We start from the raw sequence: 21,096 nt of genomic DNA, 5'->3' as shown, positions 1-21,096 counted from the left end.
ACTCTGAATCAATCAGACATGCAATTAACGTCTCTGTATGTCTGGAATAAGACTTGTATTGAGAACACATCCTCTCTCATAAAAACAACATTTATGAATCCGAACTAGTTGGGGGAAATTTGACTTTCGCATATCTTGTAAATTCTCTTATAGATTATCTTTACGAACAACTCACAAGGCTTATTGTACGGTATTTCAGTCTCATTTTTTGACTCCTGGATTTTTTTGGTACTGCAATAAACAGACTTCAGCCATTCTATTCTTAAGCAATGTTTTTTGGAATTGTTTGTGATATTTTTCTCTTGACTCACTTTGTTATTAAAACATAGCATTTTTTAGGTATGAAGAACAGTTCATAGAACATAGACGTGCACAACTCCAAGAGTTCATAAATTATATGTGTAGACATCCGGTGCTCAGTACGTGTGACGTCTGGGTCCACTTCCTTACATGCACAGATGAAAAACAATGGAAACTCGGTAAAAGAAACGCCGAAAAAGACCAAATGGTAGGTGCGAATTTTTGTTTGTCCATCGAAGCGCCGGAAAAAGACATTTTACCGTCTTTATCGGAGCCCAAAATAGAAGAAAATCTTAATTATATCATTAAGTTAGACCAGTGTATAAAGAATTTGATGAACACTGCGCAAGACCAGCAGAAAAAGTGTGTAAATATGTATAAGAGGGAGTTCATGAGGATCGGTGAATGTTTTTTCGCTTTAGGTTCTTCTTTTGAGTATAACCAACAAGGGATGTACTCTAAAGCTTCCGTAGGTAAGTAGATATTCTAGACATTTAGACATTTAAAAAAAAACCTTTATTTACGACTTACGTCTTTGTACAAAAAACAAAATTTCTTCTAAATAGACCCATTGGTTTCCCATTCCGTTTTGTTGCTTTCAGTTATTCTCTCGATTACTAAAAAACTATATGCTTTTATTACGGATGCTGGCGGTTAACACGGCAGTTTTCATTTTATTTGCTGCTGATCTAAATGGTCCATTGGTAAATAGTAGAAACAACTTTCTAAGAACCAGGAAATTCTTTAGCTGACCCGACCTCTCCTGCATTGTACTTTTCAGTACAATATAAGCTGCGGTAGAAACTTCTTCTTCTTCAAGTGCCATCTCCGCGACGGAGGTCGGCAATCATCATAGCTGTTCGGACTTTGGAAACGGCTGCTCTGAAAAGTTCATAATTTGATGTACATCCGTACCATTCTCTTAGGTTGCGCAGCCACGATATTCTGCGTCTCCCTATGCTCCTTTTTCATTGAATATTTCCCTGCATAATGAGTTGAAGCAAGTTGCATCTCTCTCCATGTGTAATATGTCCGAGATATTCTAATTTTCTGGTTTTGATTGTATTTAAGACTTTCATTTCTTTATTCATCTTTCTCAGAACCTCTTTGTTTGTGAGGTGTTCTGTTCATGATATTTTTAGAATTCTTCTATATACCCACAACTCGAATGATTCAAGTTTTTCATTGATGCCGCATTCAAGGTCCAAGCTTCCATTCCGTAAAACAGTGTCGAGAAAACGTAGCACCTAGCTAACCTTACTCTTAGCTCTAACTTTAGATCTCTTGTGCAGAGCACTTTTCTCATTTTGTTAAAAGCTCTAGCCTTTTCTATTCCAATTTTAATCTCCTGAAAGTAATCATTTGTGGAGTTGATTATTGTTCCAAGATATGCATATTGGTCTACTCGTTAGACATTGGTTCCGTTTATGAGGAGATTCTCGTTATGTCTTTGAGTTTTAGATATTTTCATAAATTTTTAAATTTTGTGTTCTTGATGTTCATTGTTAGGCCATATTCTTGGCTACATATCGCTATTCTGTTCACCAGTCTCTGAAGATCTTCAATAGTTTCGTCTAAGACGACAGTGTCATCCGCATATCGAATGTTGATAATGGGAACTCCGTTCACCTTTATTCCAGCTGTTTCACCCTCCAGAGGGTGAGGTTTAGGATCTCTTCCGAGTAGGCAATTAAAGAGAACTGGCAACAATACGCATCCCTGTCGCACCCCACGTCTAGTTTCAATTTCCTCTGACAGCAGTTCGTTAACACGTACTTTTGCTCGCTGCTTACAGTATATATTAGATATAATCCTGAGGTCATTGTAGTCTATCTTCTTTAATTTCAGGACATTCATTAATATTGTTCATGTCGTAGTTTATCGAGTGTTGTAGTAGAAACTATATTGCTGTTAATATCTCATTATGTGGTGCAGTTGCGATGTATTGCGATTATTTACAGTTGAAATAATTGTTTATTCCGTACCGAGTCTTCCCATCAGTTAACAGTCTTCTGTAGTGCCACATTTCAAAAGCCTCCAATCGTTTGTGATGAGTCCGTTAGTGTGCAAGTGTCCCCGTAAAGAAAAGCCGCAAACGCATACCATCGAGGAAGGTAATAGGCGGGTCTCGTTTTTATTGGAAAATTATGGGGTCTTTAAAATTTTGCACGTTTTAACAAATGCTGCTTCTATCATTTTACCCGTTGTTTAATTTCAAGGGAATGAACCCAACCATATTTTATATATTTATATAACATAACTTTTGTGATTGGCTGTTAATTGTTTATTAATTTATAATAATAAATAATCATTTCGTTGTGAATCGTAACAAGAGCCGTCTTATTTTAATTAATTCAGAGAGCACCAAAGGGGCTCTAACTACACTGCGCGTCACAGAAAACGAGCACCCAAAAAATGGGTTATTTTTGATGTCTCGTATCTCTTAAACCTGTTGTCCGATTTACATATTTTTTAATATGTCATAGCCTTATTCTTTAACAATATCGCTGTAATAATATTGTTGCTAAACAGGTAAGTTTTCATTGTATACCGGGTGTACGAATAAAACTGTTTTTTTCTCGAAAGTTCGCAACATCCTGTGGAGTATACAATGAAAATTTACCTGTTTAGCAACAATATTATTACAGCGATATTGTTAAAGAATAAGGCTATAACATATTATTAAATAAATTACTTAAGTCGGACAACAGGTTTAGGAGATATGAGACATCAAGAATGACCCATTTCTTGGGGTGCCCGTTTTCTCTGACGCGCAGTGTAGTTTCACCTCTTGTTAGAGTTTCTTCAAAGAGCACATATTTGATTCTCTCTGAACCACTAAAATTCTGGCCGTCAGCCTCGATCCACAAACGAAAGATTGTGATGACACGGATGCCGTGGCGGCATCTGCTAAAGAAGAACGAAAGTTTTACTTTTAATATTAACAATATTAGTTATAAAGCTTTATTTTTAATATTGTTAATACTAAAAGTAAAACTTTCGTTCGTCTTTAGCAGATGCCGCCACGGCATCCATGTCATCATAATCTTTCGTTTGTGTTAGTTTTGGAAAATTCTCGAGAATGAAAAATCGAAGAATATCCCCGAGAATATTCTCGATATGAAGAATATTCTGAGAATGAACCTTATGATGCGCTTATGGATATTGTTAAAGATGAAATAGGGTATTAAAAATCATTCAATTATATACAAAATTATGAGACGAAACAACAGCGTTCTTTATAATATATAAGAAAATACAAAAACAACAGAAAACAAAATGTGTTTGACAAAAAAAATGAAATTTTCTTCAACCGCAAATACTGGATGTGGTGAGCTGAGCTAATCTGAAAAAGATGAGGCCTCAGATTCAGAATCTATTTCTATCATTAGCTCATCCTGGTCATCTACATTCTGCATTTCAATGTACTGATGAGAAGCTGTGGGATTTTGTTTTTCACTAGTCACCAGCTCAGTCATGGATTGGTCTACGTCTAACAATTTTAAATTGTGAGCAATAAAAGTTACCTTATCAGCCCGTTCACCAGTAAGTCGGTTTCTTTTAGAGGAGTGGATAAAACCATAAGTACTGAAACTTCTTTCAGTCGACGCACTAGATGAAGGCACGTTTACCGTCATTGGACGAATCTAACAACTGTGTTGGCTGAAAAGCAGTTGATGAATGTTTCTGTTGATCCTTTTCAAATAATTGTCTCGCTCTCACTGGACATTTAACACATTTTACTAAATGTTTTGTCATTCTTTTTGCATTTTTCAAGTATTGACTATCACAAAATTTGCAAAAGTACTTGTTTTACCTTGTACACTTTTAATTTTACAGTAATTCCATATATTATGCTTTACTTCGATCCATTCTAAATAATTGCACGTTAATATAGCACCAAAACAATAAATGCTGACACTGTAAACACCCTAGCTAGTGGTTCATGGGATTCCCGATTCCCCAGCCCCGGTTACTGTTACTTAGATTTTCGGGGATTTGATCTAAAATCGCGTGAAAGCGAAAAAGCATTTCATGAGCGGAGCGGCAAGTAGGTGTTTGAGCTTCAAGAATAATAATGTTTTGGATGCAAAAAATATACGAGGTGAATTGGCAAAAACAATATAGAAAATTCTCGAAAATAATTTTCTGCCCGAGAATATTCTCGCTGAGAATTTTCTGGCCGAGAATATTCTCGAGATTATTCTCGTTCTCGAGAATATTCTCTTGAGAATATTCTCTTCTTACACCACTAGTTTGTGTATCGAGGCTGACGGCCAGAGTTTTAGTAGTTCAGAGCGAATCAAATATGTGCTCTCTGAAGAAACTATTAACAAGAGTTGAAACTAGTTAGAGCACTTTTGGCGCTCGCTGAACTAATTCGATTCACAACGAAATGATTATGTATTATTTTTATTAGTTCTCCTCCTATTCTGAGTATTGGGAACTAATCCTTGTTTATCAATCTTTATTGTTTATCAATTGTTTTACGGTTTTCATTTCTTCTTACGATGCCTATCCGTTCCGGATGTTGGCGATTAGTATGGCTATCCAAACTTTGCTTGCTGCTATTTGGAATAATCCGGTTGTCGATATATTGATCCATTATAGATTTTGAAACAAAGATATTCTTCTCCCTGGTTCTGTCTTTCCAAATAACTTGCCCTGAAGAATGCGCTGCAATAAGTCATATCCCTGTTCATTCCTCATAACATGGCATAGATATTCTAGTTTGCGCTCTCTGCTGGCGTCAATAATCTCGCATTCCTTGACAATGTGTTTTACCTTGTCACATGGTATTTAGTAATAATCATAAACTTTTTTTAGTGTTAAAGTTGAGACCATATTCTTGATTCGTTTCTGCTACCTTAGTAACTCGTGTCTGTAGGCCTTGCGTGTTATCTGCGAAGATTATTGTGACGTCTGCATATATGAAACTATTCAGATTTATAAACACGTCGTCATCGATGTTCTCCAGGACTGCTTTCGCCCCCGGTATGACACCTGCCTTTATCACAATGTCTTCGACCAGTTGGTTATCTGTCTTGATTTTTGCTGTTTGGCCGTAGTACAGGTTGCTCATTATTCTAAAATATCTGTCATCGATGTCAATGCGCTGTATTATACAGGGTGATTGATTAGTAGGGTAAAGCTCAATAGCTCCGCTATAGTAATAGATAGCAATAAAAGTTAATAACAAAAATTTTAGCCACCTTTGAGCTTCACACTACAAAATTAGTTAGAATGTTACAGGGTGTTCGATAACACAGTGGCAGACTTAACTTATGTTTTTTTAAATGGAACACCCTATATTTTATTTTATATTCGAAATCCTGTTAACTTCTCTATCACAAAAATATAAAGGTTTGTAATGTTATACAGGGTATTTACAAAGTTATTACCAATTTTCTATGTAAATCGTAACAAATTCAACTCCCTGTATAAATAAAAATAAGCACAACAGCAATGGTTTATTAATGTTAAATGGAACACCCTGTAATTTATATCATTATTGAGAAGTAACATTAACGTACTTTAATTTTTATATAACATTCCCTATGCCCAAATTTATTAGGTTTCGAGATATTTTCATTTTTAAGAGCAAATTATTTTAGGTGTTTAAATTTATCTAAATTTTAAATAAGCCATGACTGAATTGACAATTGAAGATTGCCGATTATCAATCCGGTAATCAGTGTAACACTGTAGCAAATAAAGAAATAAAAATAATTTATTAGTAATACATTTTACAAACAAAAACACAACCACTACATGCAACATTTTTGAAACAATTAAAAACTATCTTTTTATGTAATTACAACAAATGAAGACAATTAAACACTACTTTTGTATGTAAATTTAACAATGTAACAAATAAAGAACGAAACATAATTTATCAGTAATACATTTTGCAAAAAACATGTTTGAAAAAATTAGAAACTACTTTTAATAAAATATTTTTAATATTTAATTACATAAGGTGTTCAAAATTATCTCCTAACACATTTATGTACGCCTAAAAACGATCATTGAATGAGCTACTTACTCTACGGAGCATTTGTAAATTAACACATCGAAATACACTTTGTATTCTATTTTTCATCTCATCCCTTGTTGTTGGAGGTATTTTATAAACTTCATTATTAACGTAACCCCAAAAAAATCAGTCCAGTTTATTAAATTCTGATGATTTGGGTGGCCACGCTACTGGTCCATTGAAAAATGAAAATATCTCGAAAACTAATAAATTTAGACATAGGGAATGTTATCTAAAAATTAAAGTGCGGTAATGGTACTTTTCAATAGTGATATAAAATATAGGGTGTTCCATTTAAAATTACTGAGAAAATAATGTACTTGCGTTTTGACTCACCCTGTATTTGATATAAAGAAAATTAGCAATATCGATAATTCTTGAAAATTTTGACAATACGTTAAAAAATATGGCATTAATAAACCATTGTTGTTTTGCTTATTTTTATTTATACAGGGAGTTGAACTTGTTACGATTTTCATATAAAATTGGTTATAACTTTGTAAATACCCTGTATAACATAACAAGCCTTTATATTTTTGTGATGGAGAAGTTAACAGGATTTCGAATTTAAAATAAAATATAGGGTGTTCCATTTAGAAAAACATAAGTTTGGTCTGTCACTATGTTATCGAACACCCTGTAACATTCTAACTAATTTTGTAATGTAAAGCTCAAAGGTGGCTAAAATTTTTGTTATTAACTTTTATTGCTATCTATTACTATAGCGGAGCTATTGAGCTTTACCCTACTAATCAATCACCCTGTAGATAATTGTGTACCTTGTTTTTAATTACTTTTTAGTATACTTTATCAAAGGTTTTCTGATAGTCGATGAAATATATGTATATCACAGTTGACATCTTGTGTACCAAAATACTTTCATTGTAACTACAGCATCCCTTTAACCAAAATGTGTATGAGTCAGTTGTTTTCCACAGTTTCTATAGATTATTTTATCATTTATTTTTTGGAAGGATATGAGTAAATGAACACATTAGTGGACACTTCTTCATATGCAGACAGTCATTTCCCTTTGTAAGTGTCTGCATATGCAGTCATGTCCGCGAATGGATTGAGCTAATGATTCATTACCGACTCAAAAAAATACCGTATCAAAAATTTTCGTAATGGTTTAATTTTTCAATAAGCTGTAATTTTTATTATGTAATAATATCATTCTGTATTCATAACTATGTTTTAATTTTAGATGTAAAGAATATAGGTACCACATACATGGCGATAGGCAAGCTATATGGGGAACAAGCAAAAATCGATTGGCAGCCCTTATTTGATAAACTGTATATCTACAAAGGCATTACCAGCGATCTACCAGATATTTTAAATCTACAGAAGCTCTCTGAGCAGAAAAAGAAAGATTGCGAACGGAACTCACAAAATCCTCAAACGGCTATTGCTGATATCCGAAGAAGAGCTGATGTTTTGACCTACACCGTATTTTCTGAACTAAACCACTTCCAAAACGAAAGAGACACTGACTTAAGGTTAACAATGAAGACTTTCCTACAGGAGCAACTTAATTTTTACAAAAACGTCGTGCTCAAATTAGAAGAAACGTTGGATAAGTTTGATTAAGTTCTTGCCTGCTTCAATTCAGTTCTTGATATTTTTATAAAAATATATGAAGTGACAATGCCTGAAGAGATAAGCAATAATTTTGGTAAAAAATATCAATGCTAGTCAAATTAACGTATCTAGTATATTTATTTTTTTGTTTTATAATGAAACAAATTGGTTTGTCGTGAAGAGCGTTGGAATGATAGTTTCTACATTAATCAGCTTTTAACACGTTGAACGTCATTGTGTTCACCTGAATAAATATAAACTTAATGCTGTTTACATATTGAGGGAACGAATATTTACATATTTTAGCTGATACAGTTAAGGGGCTATCCTAGTGTAAAAGTACGAAGTTCATATACTTTTTTGGGAATTTCTAAAATAAAAATTACTGTACCAAATGTTTTGAAAATTTGCATGGGCATTTATTATTCAAAGAGGTACATGCAAAATAATTTTTATAAAAAAATATTGAAAATTAAACGATTTATGCGCCATCTACTGGCACCGTGAAAATAAAAACATAGCTTCACTGCTGCAGTGATTGGGACTAATAGAGATCCTGAAACATAAAATTTCAAAGTTATTATTAAAACAAGTTATTTTCTATACTATACCATCAACTAGGGGTTTTTTGATCGGATAAAAGATGTCAATTTGGCGGTTTTTGAAACTGAAAATATTTTAGCTAATTTAAAAAAAAAATTCAACACTTCGTCATTTTTCCAAATTTTAATATTTTTCAAAAATCCTAGCTGATGGTATAGGAAATATCTTATATTTCAATACATAATCACCTTGAAATTTTATGTTTCAGGATCTCTATTAGTCCCAATCACTGCAGCAGTGAAGCTATGTTTTTATTTTCACGGTGCCAGTAGATGGCGCACAAATGTTTAATTTTCAGTATCATTTTATAAAAATTGTTTTACATATATACTTCTTTTTATAATAAATGCTCATGCAAATTTTCGAAACAATTGAGTACTTTTTATTTTAGAAATTCCCAAAAAAAGTATATGAATTTCGTACTTTTACACTAGGATAGCCCCTTAACCCGGGAACAGTCGCCCACTTTTCTGTCACACGATCGGTCGCGCCTAGATTTTATGCAACAATACGTATTTAAAACAAATTTTTATTTTGTAGTATTTTTATTTACTTGTAATTCCGTTTATGGAATTGAATTCTGTCTGTCTTGAGCTTCCTACAGCCAGGTCCCAGGGATTTTTTTGACGTCTGTCCGTCGTGTAAATAATCTGTCTCTGCTTCTGCCTGCTCTTCCTTCATTCAATCTGGCCACATGGCTCACCTAGTCCCACTTAAACCATGCTATGAGGTCCATAACATATGTGACGCCTGTCCTTTTTCTTATTTCCTCGTTTTTAACCATGTCTCTGTCAGTCCAAGTAATGACCGTTCCATTCTTCTTTGAGCTACCCTGAGTTTGTTAGGTGTTGCCTGGGTTAAGGAAATTGTTTTGGTAAGGTAAGTCACTGTTATAGTCTAGTCGCAACATAGGGGGCCCCGTGTACACTTTTAGGTCGCCGCGATTTGATGGTGGTATTATAGGTTTTTTGGGTCGCTGAATCCAATGGAAGTGGTCTGGATGCCCAAATATGGTGCGTTTAATTGTAACAAATTATGTTAAAATTGGGTATTTTTCAGGAATTATTAGAAGCCCTGTAAATAAATTTATAGTTTTAAGGTCTTCTCAGGTGTATGTTTGGTCGCTGAATCGAATGCGACTAGTAGACCAGGGCGCATCTGTAAAAATATTAGTACATTTGGACGTTGAGAGGTGACTCAAATTTTTTTGCAGAAATTGCTTGAAAATATATCAAATAATAATATTTGAGTTATCCTCCCTCTCAAAAAGGTCCGGAACATTGTTTAAATAATCAAAATGTCAAAAAATGAAGAAAATATTCGATTTTTTTCTTCGTTTCTTGATTATAACTTTAAAAGTATTCATTTTCGAGAAAAGTTATACTAACATAAAAGTTGCGTAATTAAATTCCCTACAATATAGAATTGGTTAATAATTTAAAAAATAGTGACCCTTGTTGCAAAATAGCAATAATTGCGAAAAAACCATACAAAAACAAGTATTCGCATTTTACGTTTTTCAACCATTTATGCTACACTCAGGACCTTCTTATTTCACCCAGAAAAATTATATGATACAGTAAAACAATACTATAAATTTCATTAAGATCGGTTCAATAGATTTTGCAAAATAAATTTTGCAATCCAGCTTTCCCAAAAAAAATTAATTTTTTCAAAATGTTACAGGACTTAAAATAAAGCAGATAGCAAGTTGAATTTTTTTTTGCTTATAGAAGTGTACTGTACCTTTCATTTGCAATTTACAAAACTAACATCGTGTAACTACCACGGCGTCAGGAATTTTTTTAAATAAACATTAATTATTGGTGCTACGCGCAGGACAGCGGATTGTTTGCTCTGATTGGGCATTCCAATGACCCTTGATAATGATTGATACATTTTAATTTTTATTACATTTCGATATAAATAAATAAATTTGTTTATTGCAAAATAAAAACACATACTCTATCCTTTGAAATAACACTTTTTTTAGCAAAAACTTTCTTTGTTCATATATTTTAACTTAGAGAATAAAAGTTTATTGTTTTTAAACATATGCAATTGTTTAAACAATATTTCACAAACAATAATAAAATTATTTTGATTTTTGTGGAATTAAAATATTAAAATACAACAAAATATAGAGTAAGAAAATAATATATTAGATAAAGATTGGAAGAAATTTTGGTGGAAATCAACTTGTGTGAATCGAACACCGCTGTCCTGCGCGTAGCACCAAAAATTAATGTTTATTTAAAAAATTTCCTGACGCCGTGGTAATTAATCGATTTTAATTTTGCAAATTGCAAATGAAAAGTACAGTACACTTCTATAAGCAAAAAAAAATTCAACTTTCTATCTGCTTTATTTTCAGTCCTGCAACATTTTAAAAAAATGAATTTTTTTGCGAAAGCTGGATTGCACAATTTATTTCGAAAAATCTATTAAACCGATCTTAATGAAATTTACAGTGTTATTTAACTATATCATAAAGTTTTTCTGGGTAAAATATGAAGGTCCTAAGTGTAGTATAAATGGTTGAAAAACGTGAAATGCGAATACTTGTTTTTGTATGGATTTTTTCGCAATTATTGCTATTTTTTGCAACAAGGGTGACTATTTTTTAAATTTTTAATCAATTCTATATTGTAGGAAATTTAATTATGCAACTTTTATGTCAATATAACTTTTCTCAGAAGTGAATAGTTTTAGTTATAATCAAAAAACCAATAAAATAATCGAATTTTTCTTTCATATTTTGACATTTTGATTATTTAAATAATATTCCGGACCATTTTGAGTGGGAGGATAACTCAAATATTATTATTTGAGTTATTTTCAAGCAATTTATGCAAAAAAATTTGAGTCACCTCTCAGCGTCCATCTCAAAACAGATGCGCCCTGGACTATATTCGCGATTACTCAAAATATGTTCTTATTTTGTTAATAACAAAATAATTGTTTATTCGTCGAAAAGCTCAAAATGCGCTATCTACAGCAAGTTTGTAGTCTTTTTCATAGTATTTTTATACGCTAAATCGATTGCCACTAGTCGTGATAGCTTAAACCACGTTCCGACTTTGTTATTAAAAAATTATTGCAAAAATAACGGTTTATAGTACGTTCACTCACGGTTTTTGCTCTAAATTAAAAAAAAACCACTTGGATTGACATGAAATTTGTCACACACGTAGCTAACATGTCAATCAAAACAAGTGATATTGTGCCGATGTGTGCTTTTACCCTGGGGGTGAGTTTCACCCCTTTTCGGGGGTGAAAAAAGAAACCTTTAAAATAAGTCCGGAAGTGGATAAACTGATTAATTCTAAGCAACTCTTGTTCTGTACCGTGTTTTCACCAAGTCAATACTTTTCGAGCTATTTGGTTTTTTTGTTGAAAAATGAACATATTCACTCGTAAAAAAACTCAAAAAGTATTGACCTGGTGAAAAAACTATAGAACAAAAGTTGCTTAGAATTAACCAGTTTATCCAATTCCGGACTTATTTTAAAGGTTTCTTTTTTCACCTCCGAAACGGGGTGAAACTCACCCCCAGGGTAAAAGCACACATCGGCACAATATCACTTATTTTGTTTGACATGTTAGCTACGTGCATGTCAAATTTCATGTCATTCCAAGTGGTTTTTAAAATTTAGAGCAAAACCGTGAGTAAACGTACTATAAACCGTTATTTTGTAATAATTTATTAATAACAAAGTCGGAACGTGGTTTAAGCTATCACGACTAGTGACAATCGATTTAGCTTATAAAAATACTAAGAAAAAGACTACAAACTTGCTGTAGATAACGCATTTTGAGCTTTTCGGCGAATAAACAATTACTTTGTTATTAACAAAATAAGAACACATTTTGAGTAATCGCGACTAGTCGCATTCGATTCAGCGGCCAAAAATACACCAGAGAAGACCTTAACACTATCAGTTTATTTACAGGGCTTCTAATAATTCCTAAAAAACACCTAATTTCACCATAATTTGTTAATAACAATTAAACGCAACACATTTGGGCTTCCAGGCCACTTCCATTGGATTCAGCGACCCAAGAAACCTATAATACCACCATCAAATCGCGGCGACCTAAAAGTGTACACGGAACCCCCTATGTTCCGACTAGACTATTAGGAGTATTGGTCGAACATATTTTTCAAATAATTCGGCATGTTGCTCTTGAAGGTGTCTTATGAGTTTTAAATGCAGCCCATGAACTACAGCTGCAGTGATTCTTCTTTGAATTTCAGTTGTTTTGTTGTCCCTGGCAATTCGTATTTCATAAAACATATTTGAATGAATAAAAATTGCCTTTTATTTCTTCGATTTCGACATGCTAAAAAAATATGAGAGAGCAAAATTGTTTTTGTTTTGTTTTGTTTTGTTTTAGTACAGTTTTTATCTTGATCAAAATTAATGCTTCACTCTGAAACGCATTGTGACTTTTTCAGAACTTAATCGGACTATAAGTATATTATAAAATGGATATACAGAGTAACCAAAAACATTTCTGGTTCAAGCTTATTGCAGAAACGTCTAGAAAATTAGTGAATCATAAATCTGTGATAGCATAAAGATAGTATTCATATTTTTGGTCGAGCATTGAGCAAATTACGCTTTCTTTATAAGGAATTAACAATTCTGAGTAGTCATCACTTTTAACATTATCCCAGATATGGCCTAGAGAGCTCATAACTGATTTTATTCTCCTGTAGTGCTGAATGATGTAGTGAATTTAGTGGATTTGGTTACATTATAAACAGAAAAGCCAAAAATATTAACAAGGTCGTTTTTATATATAATTTATTTGCTGCGATGGCTTAAGAATACTTGGTGCAGTTAGGTCCGCTTTGGAAAGAACTTTTGCAGTCTTCCAATCACTCGTGTTCATGTTCACCCCGATAATGACACTTGTGAAGAATGTATCTACTTTTGAAATGACATATGGGGTTAAGAAGGTGTGATGAAATTATAAGGATCGTTTCCGAATCATTTTCTCTAATGTATAGCCAAAAAATATCACAGCTTTTTTTAATATTAGTTGGTTTCATTGTTTTATATTATCCATAATTAGTATAAAACTATTCTAATTTGTCGTGAGTTACTCGTCTTAAAACATATTTATGGTTGTCTTTAGTAATTGTGTTACAGTGTGGCAGCCCTGTAATTTTAAATCTTCTTAAGGGCACCCGAAATCCCATTTAACGACAATGTTAACCTTATGTCACGTATCTCCGTAACCAAAGCACTTAGAGACCTAATTTTTCTTTTATTTTGAAACTAGATGTATTTTTTAGTCCCGCGTAGATTTTTGTAAAGTTAGAGTGAAAGAAACATTTATCTTAGAATTTTTTAAAATACTCTTACAAAAAACCCAAAAACGTTTGGATTTAATTTTTTATTTTACTTGTTTTTCTCCATTTTTCAATAGAATTCAGTAGAATTTATCTATCTACAACTACTGTAAAAATTTAGATTTTCTATCATCTAAGGATCCAGAGGTATAAAAGTTAAAAACCTAGTATTCGGGAAATCGCAAAAACATAAAACACTGTATACCCTATTCCACGAACATACGCCTGTTTTGGATTACTTCGACAACGAATATTTTACTGTGCAAAATAAGAAGAACGAAAGTAAATTGTAAATGACATTGTTGTTTATTGGAATAATTATTAGCTCCATTTACTTTCGTACTTCTTATGTTGAACAGTAAAATATTCGTTGTCGAAGTAATCCAAAACAGGCGTATGTTCGTGGAATGGCCCATAATAGGCTATAAAGCTACCGGTACACGGTAAGTTGAGTGCAGACGTTCAAAAAACAAATAATTTTGTAGTCATGGATATTTTATACTATAATGTGTTATATATCGTTGGAAAGAGAAGATTTCAGAGAATAATTTTCAATCATAACCCAAAAAAAATTAAAAAATTTAATTTTCGGACTTGGCTGCCCTTAAAGTGCCCTCTGCTCAATAGAGTTTGGCTACTAGAATTACAAACTCTTGTCTGTCTTCAGCTGTTCTTATTAGCTGTTTAAAATTTAGCCCTGTTCTCTCTCTTTAGTCCTCTCTTTCCCTGAATCTTTCCTTTCAGTATTAGTTTAGCATATTTGTCCTCATTATTTCTTATGCCTCCTCTACACATCGGCAGACGCGTCCGCGGATGTATCATAACAGGCTGACCACACATCTGAAGGTCGTTCAGTCTGTGGCACTGAAATCCTTTGATCTGTGCTGAAAAAACCGACAAGTATCGGATGTGTTGCAGATGCGTCTGCCGACGTGATATTCATACATCCGCAGACGCATCTGCCGATGTGTAGTGGAGGCATAAGTATGTGGCCTAGGTGTGATGTTTTTCTAACTTTCACTATGTTTTCGGCCCTTGCGTATTCTGTGCAGCATTTCTTCGTTTGAGGTATGCGCATGAAATTTTGAGGATTCTCTGGTATGTCCACATTTTAAAGACCTCCAATTTATTTATGGTTGATGTTTTAAGGGTCCATGTCTCAACTGCATAGAAAAGACTCGACCAGACGTAGCATTTTGATAAACGTAGTTGAATTTCGAGTTTTATTCGAGAATCGCAGTCTTTTGATTTGTTCGAAAGATTTTCTCTTATATTCTTAATCTTTCTGGATTCTCTATATTTCTGGACCAGGATTTAGGTTGCTATCGATTCAACATCCCAGGTACTTAAATTTTTATTTAATATGTCCGTTTATTGTGCAGGGTTGAGGTACATTTTGGATTTTACGAATTAACTTTGGTTTTCTTAATGTTGATTTTCATACCAAATTGCTCACATACCAAATTGGTCCTGTCGATGAGTCGTTGTAGACTTAGCCCGAATCAGCAATTTTAATACAATAATTAATTGGCAGTAAATTGTTTAGTGGTCGACAGGCTAGGAAAAAAGCTTCATTGCTTCTCTTTGTGAGTGTACTGCATTATAGTCCGTCCGCTATAACTTTTCCCATGCGGTACAATTCATTTTCAATCAAATTAACTCAAAACAGAAAGTGAAACGTACGCCGATGTGTCTAGTATATAGTATACAGTATACAAAATGTATATACACATCGACGTTCGTTTCAATTTACGTTTTGACTTAATTTGATTGAAAATGAATTGTACCGCATGGGAAAAGTTATAGCGGACGGACTATATGTAAAGTTTTCTACTATGTACAAGTAATTCATTCATGTATTTACTATATTCGGCCATTTCATTTAGTGAATATAAATTCAGAATCGGTCTTAGTACTTGAATAGTGCTAAAAGTGTTTTAACACTAGTTCCAGATATATGATTCACTTGTTACAACTCCAGATGATTACTGACCCTGTGATACTGTTATAACTGTCTATATTTATATATAACTATAAATAAGCTTGCGACAGAACTTATTCTCCTGTATATAAAGCGAGAGGAAAGACTTGAACAGGAAAATGTACATAGTTCTTTTCTTTTTGATAAGTATTAGTATAAATATGAAACAGCTATGTAATTAGTAAGTTACCAAAATGTGCATAAATGATTATGTAAAGGATATTTTCTAATATCCTCTAATTGTGTAATTATGTAGTAACGGAATTTTGAATTCCGTTACAGCCAAAATTGTATAAATTTTCAGAACTTCTTTTTGCAGGATCTTTAAGAAGTATACTTTCTATTGAGATTATTGTTTTAACTTTTGCAGCATCTTTAAATAACATTATATTTTACTAGTATAAAATAATTTCTTTTTCGATACACGATATTGATAAAAAAATGTTGGTAAAATAAAAAACTGAAACTAATATATGTCACTGAACTAAAAAATCAGTGAAACTAGTGCCTATGGAACTTGCCGAAGACTATTTTAGCTCATTTTTTATTATTGAAGAAGCTTGTTGGTTTTACTAATGTTTTATATTTATTTTTAGTGGTTTTTCTTCATTTAGTACCACATTCTTATAAAATTGTAGAAACTTAGTTGATTGAATTTTCTTAGTATCGTCACGTAAATGTGGTGTGTATTTATGCGGAACTAGATTGACAAATGCTTTAACCATAAAATTCATTTCTCTAAATGTAATATGGATCTAAATATAAAATAAAAAAAATCGATTATTTTTGAAATTATTAAGTGTCCAAATCCAAGTTCAAACGTTCATATATTAGTTCCATATGAGAATTTTGGGTTAATTTTCGAACAAGTTTTAACAAAACTATTCCCAGTTCACGAGATAGAATTCTGCATCTAATAAGAAGTTATGTTAACAAACAAGAATACAGTGCCGGCAATATATCTTTACAAACTGAATAAAATGCAAAAACCATGATAATTCTTATTTTAATTTTACAAATTTATACTTTGTCATATCACTCTTGTAGTCGATGACAAGTTGCATTCTCGTGGGCGTAGATTAAGCCAGATTCAAGAAATATTCTCCTTCCTTGGTTACCTACTTTTGGACTCCTCTTTCAGCGGATTTATGTTGCTCAGTCGACTCTCTTAAACTATTCATAATATTCCAGGTATTCTCGATGAGATTAAGGTCGGGCAAGTCACTCTGCCATTCCAATACGTTGATATTGTGTTCATTTAAGAACTATGTCACTTTATTGGCATTGTGAGCATGGGTACCATCGTGCATAAAGAAGTCACATTCGTGAATTTCCCAAAAGTTCAATAAAATGTTGTTCTAGAACAGTTACATAGTTGCTTGCCTCCTTGAACATTCTTAGGCAAAAAATGCAATCCTGCCCTTCATTGACTTCCAACAAACGCACCTCATACCATTATATTTTCATGATGTTTGACGGTTTTAACTGTGAACTTTGGATCGTACCTTGAAGCGGTCAGTGGACGACGAACAAATTTGGAGCTTCCTCTTTCTAACACGAACGTACTTTCGTCACTGAGCCTGACTTTTTTTCCACTGTTCAGCTGTCCAGTGCTGATACTTTTTACAGAAAGCTTATTTTATGTTGCTTTTGTAAGTATAAGGACTTCTTTGCAGCACGTCGACTTGACATCTTTCTCAAGCCGGTGACGAATCGTTCTTATTGAAACGTTCTGAAGAAGAGCTTATTTTTAAGTTCCGTGGCAGTGTTTGTAAGAGTTGAACATTACTGCACGGCTGATGATGGTGTCAGTCCTGGATGATGTTTTTTTAAGAACTTCAGAACCAGGTTTTCTTTCCAGCACTGTCCCTGAAAGCAACGACGCAGCCGTCCGTTTCAATTGATAAATTGCCTCTCTTGAAACACCAATATCACGTACTACGCCATAGTGATGTTGAAAAAGTAACTATTCGTTACAAAGTACTCGTTACTTACGAATACCGAAAGTAACGATTACTATACTGAGAGGCAAATCGTTACTTTGATTACTCTGATTACTTCGTAACAATCGTATCAGAGCGAGTAACGACTATTGTATCTAGTTTGATTACTCTGATTACTTCGTACCAATCGTATCAGAGCAAGTAACGACTATTGTATCTACTTTGATTACTTCGTACCAATCGTATTAGAGCGAGTAACGACTATTGTATCTACTTTGATTACTCTGATTACTTCGTACCAATCGTATCAGAGCGAGTAACGACTATTGTATCTACTTTGATTACTCCGATTACTTCGTACTAATCGTATCAGAGCGAGTAACGACTATTGTATCTACAACTAGTACACTTGATTACTTTCTAGTTTATAGACTGACCGGAAAATGTGGAAATGATAATATTTCTACAATTGTTATATCTGAGATAATGTTATATCGGAATACTTATACAAAATACCTACCTACTGAGAAATACCTACGATTTTCGATATGATTACCGGTACTAAATTCAAAAGCAACAAAAATAATCATAGTAATCAAAGTAACGAATACTGTAAATTATTACTTTATACAAAAGTAACGGTTTGTAACGAATACATACTCGAAAGTAACTATAATCAACATCACTACTACGCTAGTTACAGAGTCCCCTTTCTCAAGTAAAGTTAAAGCACGAACTTTCTCTGCATTTGTGAATTTCTTTCGACTCACATTTTTCATTTCGATTAAGAATTTAATATCTCAAACTTTCCTCAGTAAGTGAAAAGAAGTTATTCTTCTTGCGCCACTCCTATCGGAGATTGGAAATCATCAACGCTATCCTGACCTTGTTTACAGCTGACCTAAAGAGTTCATTAGTGGTGCAGCCAAACCACTCTCTCAAATTTCGCAACCATGACATTCTTCTACAGCCTGGGTTCCATTTTCCTTCTGGAAAAGAAGTTAAACCTTGACTACTCGTACAAAGTAAGTATGTACACGTACACTATAAACGCGCAGAATAAACTAAACAAACTAAGCCATCAGTAAAAGACAGACAGCTACCATCGCGAGAATGTTATCCCGTCTCCCCTCAAGTGCAGACAGAATTTAGTGATTTATTTGGCAAGGTAAAGATTTTTTGTCGTCACTGTAATGGTACTAAAATCTCAACAACAAAATCTTTTACTACTGAAATTCTGTAGGGTCCTTTGGGCGCTCCATTGTGATAAAATAATTAAATGCTTAATGGAATCAGAAGCTTTTCTAAAATTAAGTATTTCTCAATGTTGTCTTTTAAAACTTTAGCTTGAATGGTGTCCATAGGACTAGTAATTTTAGCTATTACATAAACGGGTGAAATACTATTTAAAGATCTCATTGTGATATTAATTTTTTTTTTTTTTGATAAATTTCAATTTGTAAACTTTGAATTTTTTAATGCAGTGTGTAAATTTTATTTGGCAAATAAATTTTTAAATCAGACTGCGCACTTCTTAAATATCTATTACTGCACTATGTATATACACTTATATTTTAGAATGATTCGATTGCTTAGCCAAAACATAAAAAGTATATGTATGGCCAGAACGCAAAATCGCTTTACTGTTTTTGTTTCAGCCTAACATATACTAATATTTTATATCTATATTTTTATACGTATTATTCCAATTCCATTTTGCCGCGAAACCGATCCCTATATACACTAAAGTTTTTTTCTTCCCTCGCTATTTATTTTACAATTTTATGATATAAAAACATATCTAATCTTTGTATACATTCGTTTGTATTGAATGATTCAGTATCGTTTGTATTATGTATACTTATTTTATTGTATATGTACCACTAGTTATATTTAATATTTTTTTAATATACTCTTGTTGCAATATTTTGTTTATTTTATACTAAAATGTTACCTCAACAGAAGATACAGAACAGTAATGTAAACAGTATGTAAATGCAAGTCAATTACATTACAGTGTGGACATGTATTATACGTGAAATCAGGTGAGCAGGTGTAAATTTACAATGTTGTTTATGTAAAGACAAGTAATTGAACTTCGTAAGTCCTAAATTTTTACCAAACGTGGCCGAAGGTCGATATTTGAACTCTTCGTGAAACTTTGCGTCGATTGATATACACTTTCACTAATGTTAAATAATTTTTGTCAAACTTTCAGTCGTAACTTTTTATCTGGAAATGACGTCAAAACCGGAACTAAAGATTCAATCCCAACACTTTTAAATACGCGTCGATTGATATGTCACATGTACTATTTCTGCGACTAATATCCCAGATAGCACAAGTACGTTTTATGGACATCCAATGGACGTACATCTGTGTACATTGGAATGTCCAATGGACGTCCCGCTAAGGTACAATGGACGTCCAACGAATGTCCAGAGTTCACAAAATTGGACGTCCATAGAACGTCCGCTACAAACGTACATTGTACGTTGTATTGGAGCTTTCAGTGTACACCTTATGTACATTCAATGTACGTCTTATGGACATTTGTAGGGCACTTTTCAGAAAGCAATCTAGTATCCATAATTTTGTGAATACATTGCAAAAGCCTTTATAGGAAATAGTTCCTTATAATACTAAACTTATACTTAAAAATATTACACAAAAGACCTTTTTTATTACTCTTTACTATAACTTCATTATAATATATACTTTATTATAAGAACTAGGAACTTCATTAATGCACGACTGCACTTGCACGATAAACAGAAAACACAAATATATCACAGGATGTATTTTCATAAAGACGAGATTCAGATAATGACGCCCTAGGAAGCATGCACATTAAAAGAGGTTTAATCTATGTTCTGTTTCTGTTCCAAACTATTTTTAGAGTCAGTACCGTTGTTGTATATTACAAGCGTGTTTGCCATTCTGTGAATTATCATAAATAAACCATCCTTCAGTATTCCACAACAATTAACAGCGATAATCCCCTAAAAGTACCTCTTGCCTAATACTACCTTTCACAACCGATAGCGCGAAGAGCGACAACGTTGTCAAGAAGATTCTCATTTAGTTTTTACTGGGACTTAATATAATAGTCGCGTTTTGTGCAAAATATCCATGGACCACAAATGGATGTCCAATGTACGTTGAAATCAAACGTCCAATGGACGTCCCGTAATGTACGTACATAGTACGTCCAGTTTTGGTCCATGGACGTTTGGACTTTAAATGTACGTTATATGGACGTACATCGGACGTTGTGTGCTATATG

General features: G+C 33.1%; 1 protein-coding gene across 2 annotated transcripts in view; it reads left to right on the top strand.

Moving 5' to 3' along the window:
* Positions 1–19,734, top strand: part of LOC126881472 (sorting nexin lst-4) — a 148,395-nt gene extending 128,661 nt beyond the window's left edge. For both annotated transcript variants that reach the window (XM_050645747.1, XM_050645746.1), the window contains exons 6-7: positions 340–773; positions 7,545–19,734. In XM_050645747.1, coding sequence (XP_050501704.1) covers positions 340–773; positions 7,545–7,930 — 820 coding nt within the window. In that variant the 3' untranslated portion in view covers positions 7,931–19,734. The remainder of the gene's footprint in view (positions 1–339; positions 774–7,544) is intronic.
* Positions 19,735–21,096: the final 1,362 nt, after the last annotated feature.

The sequence above is a fragment of the Diabrotica virgifera genome, chromosome 3, assembly GCF_917563875.1.
Source record: "Diabrotica virgifera virgifera chromosome 3, PGI_DIABVI_V3a".
Taxonomy (NCBI): Eukaryota; Metazoa; Arthropoda; class Insecta; order Coleoptera; family Chrysomelidae; genus Diabrotica; species Diabrotica virgifera.
Note: the sequence above shows the minus strand (reverse complement) of the source record. Positions and strands in the feature narration are given on the sequence as shown.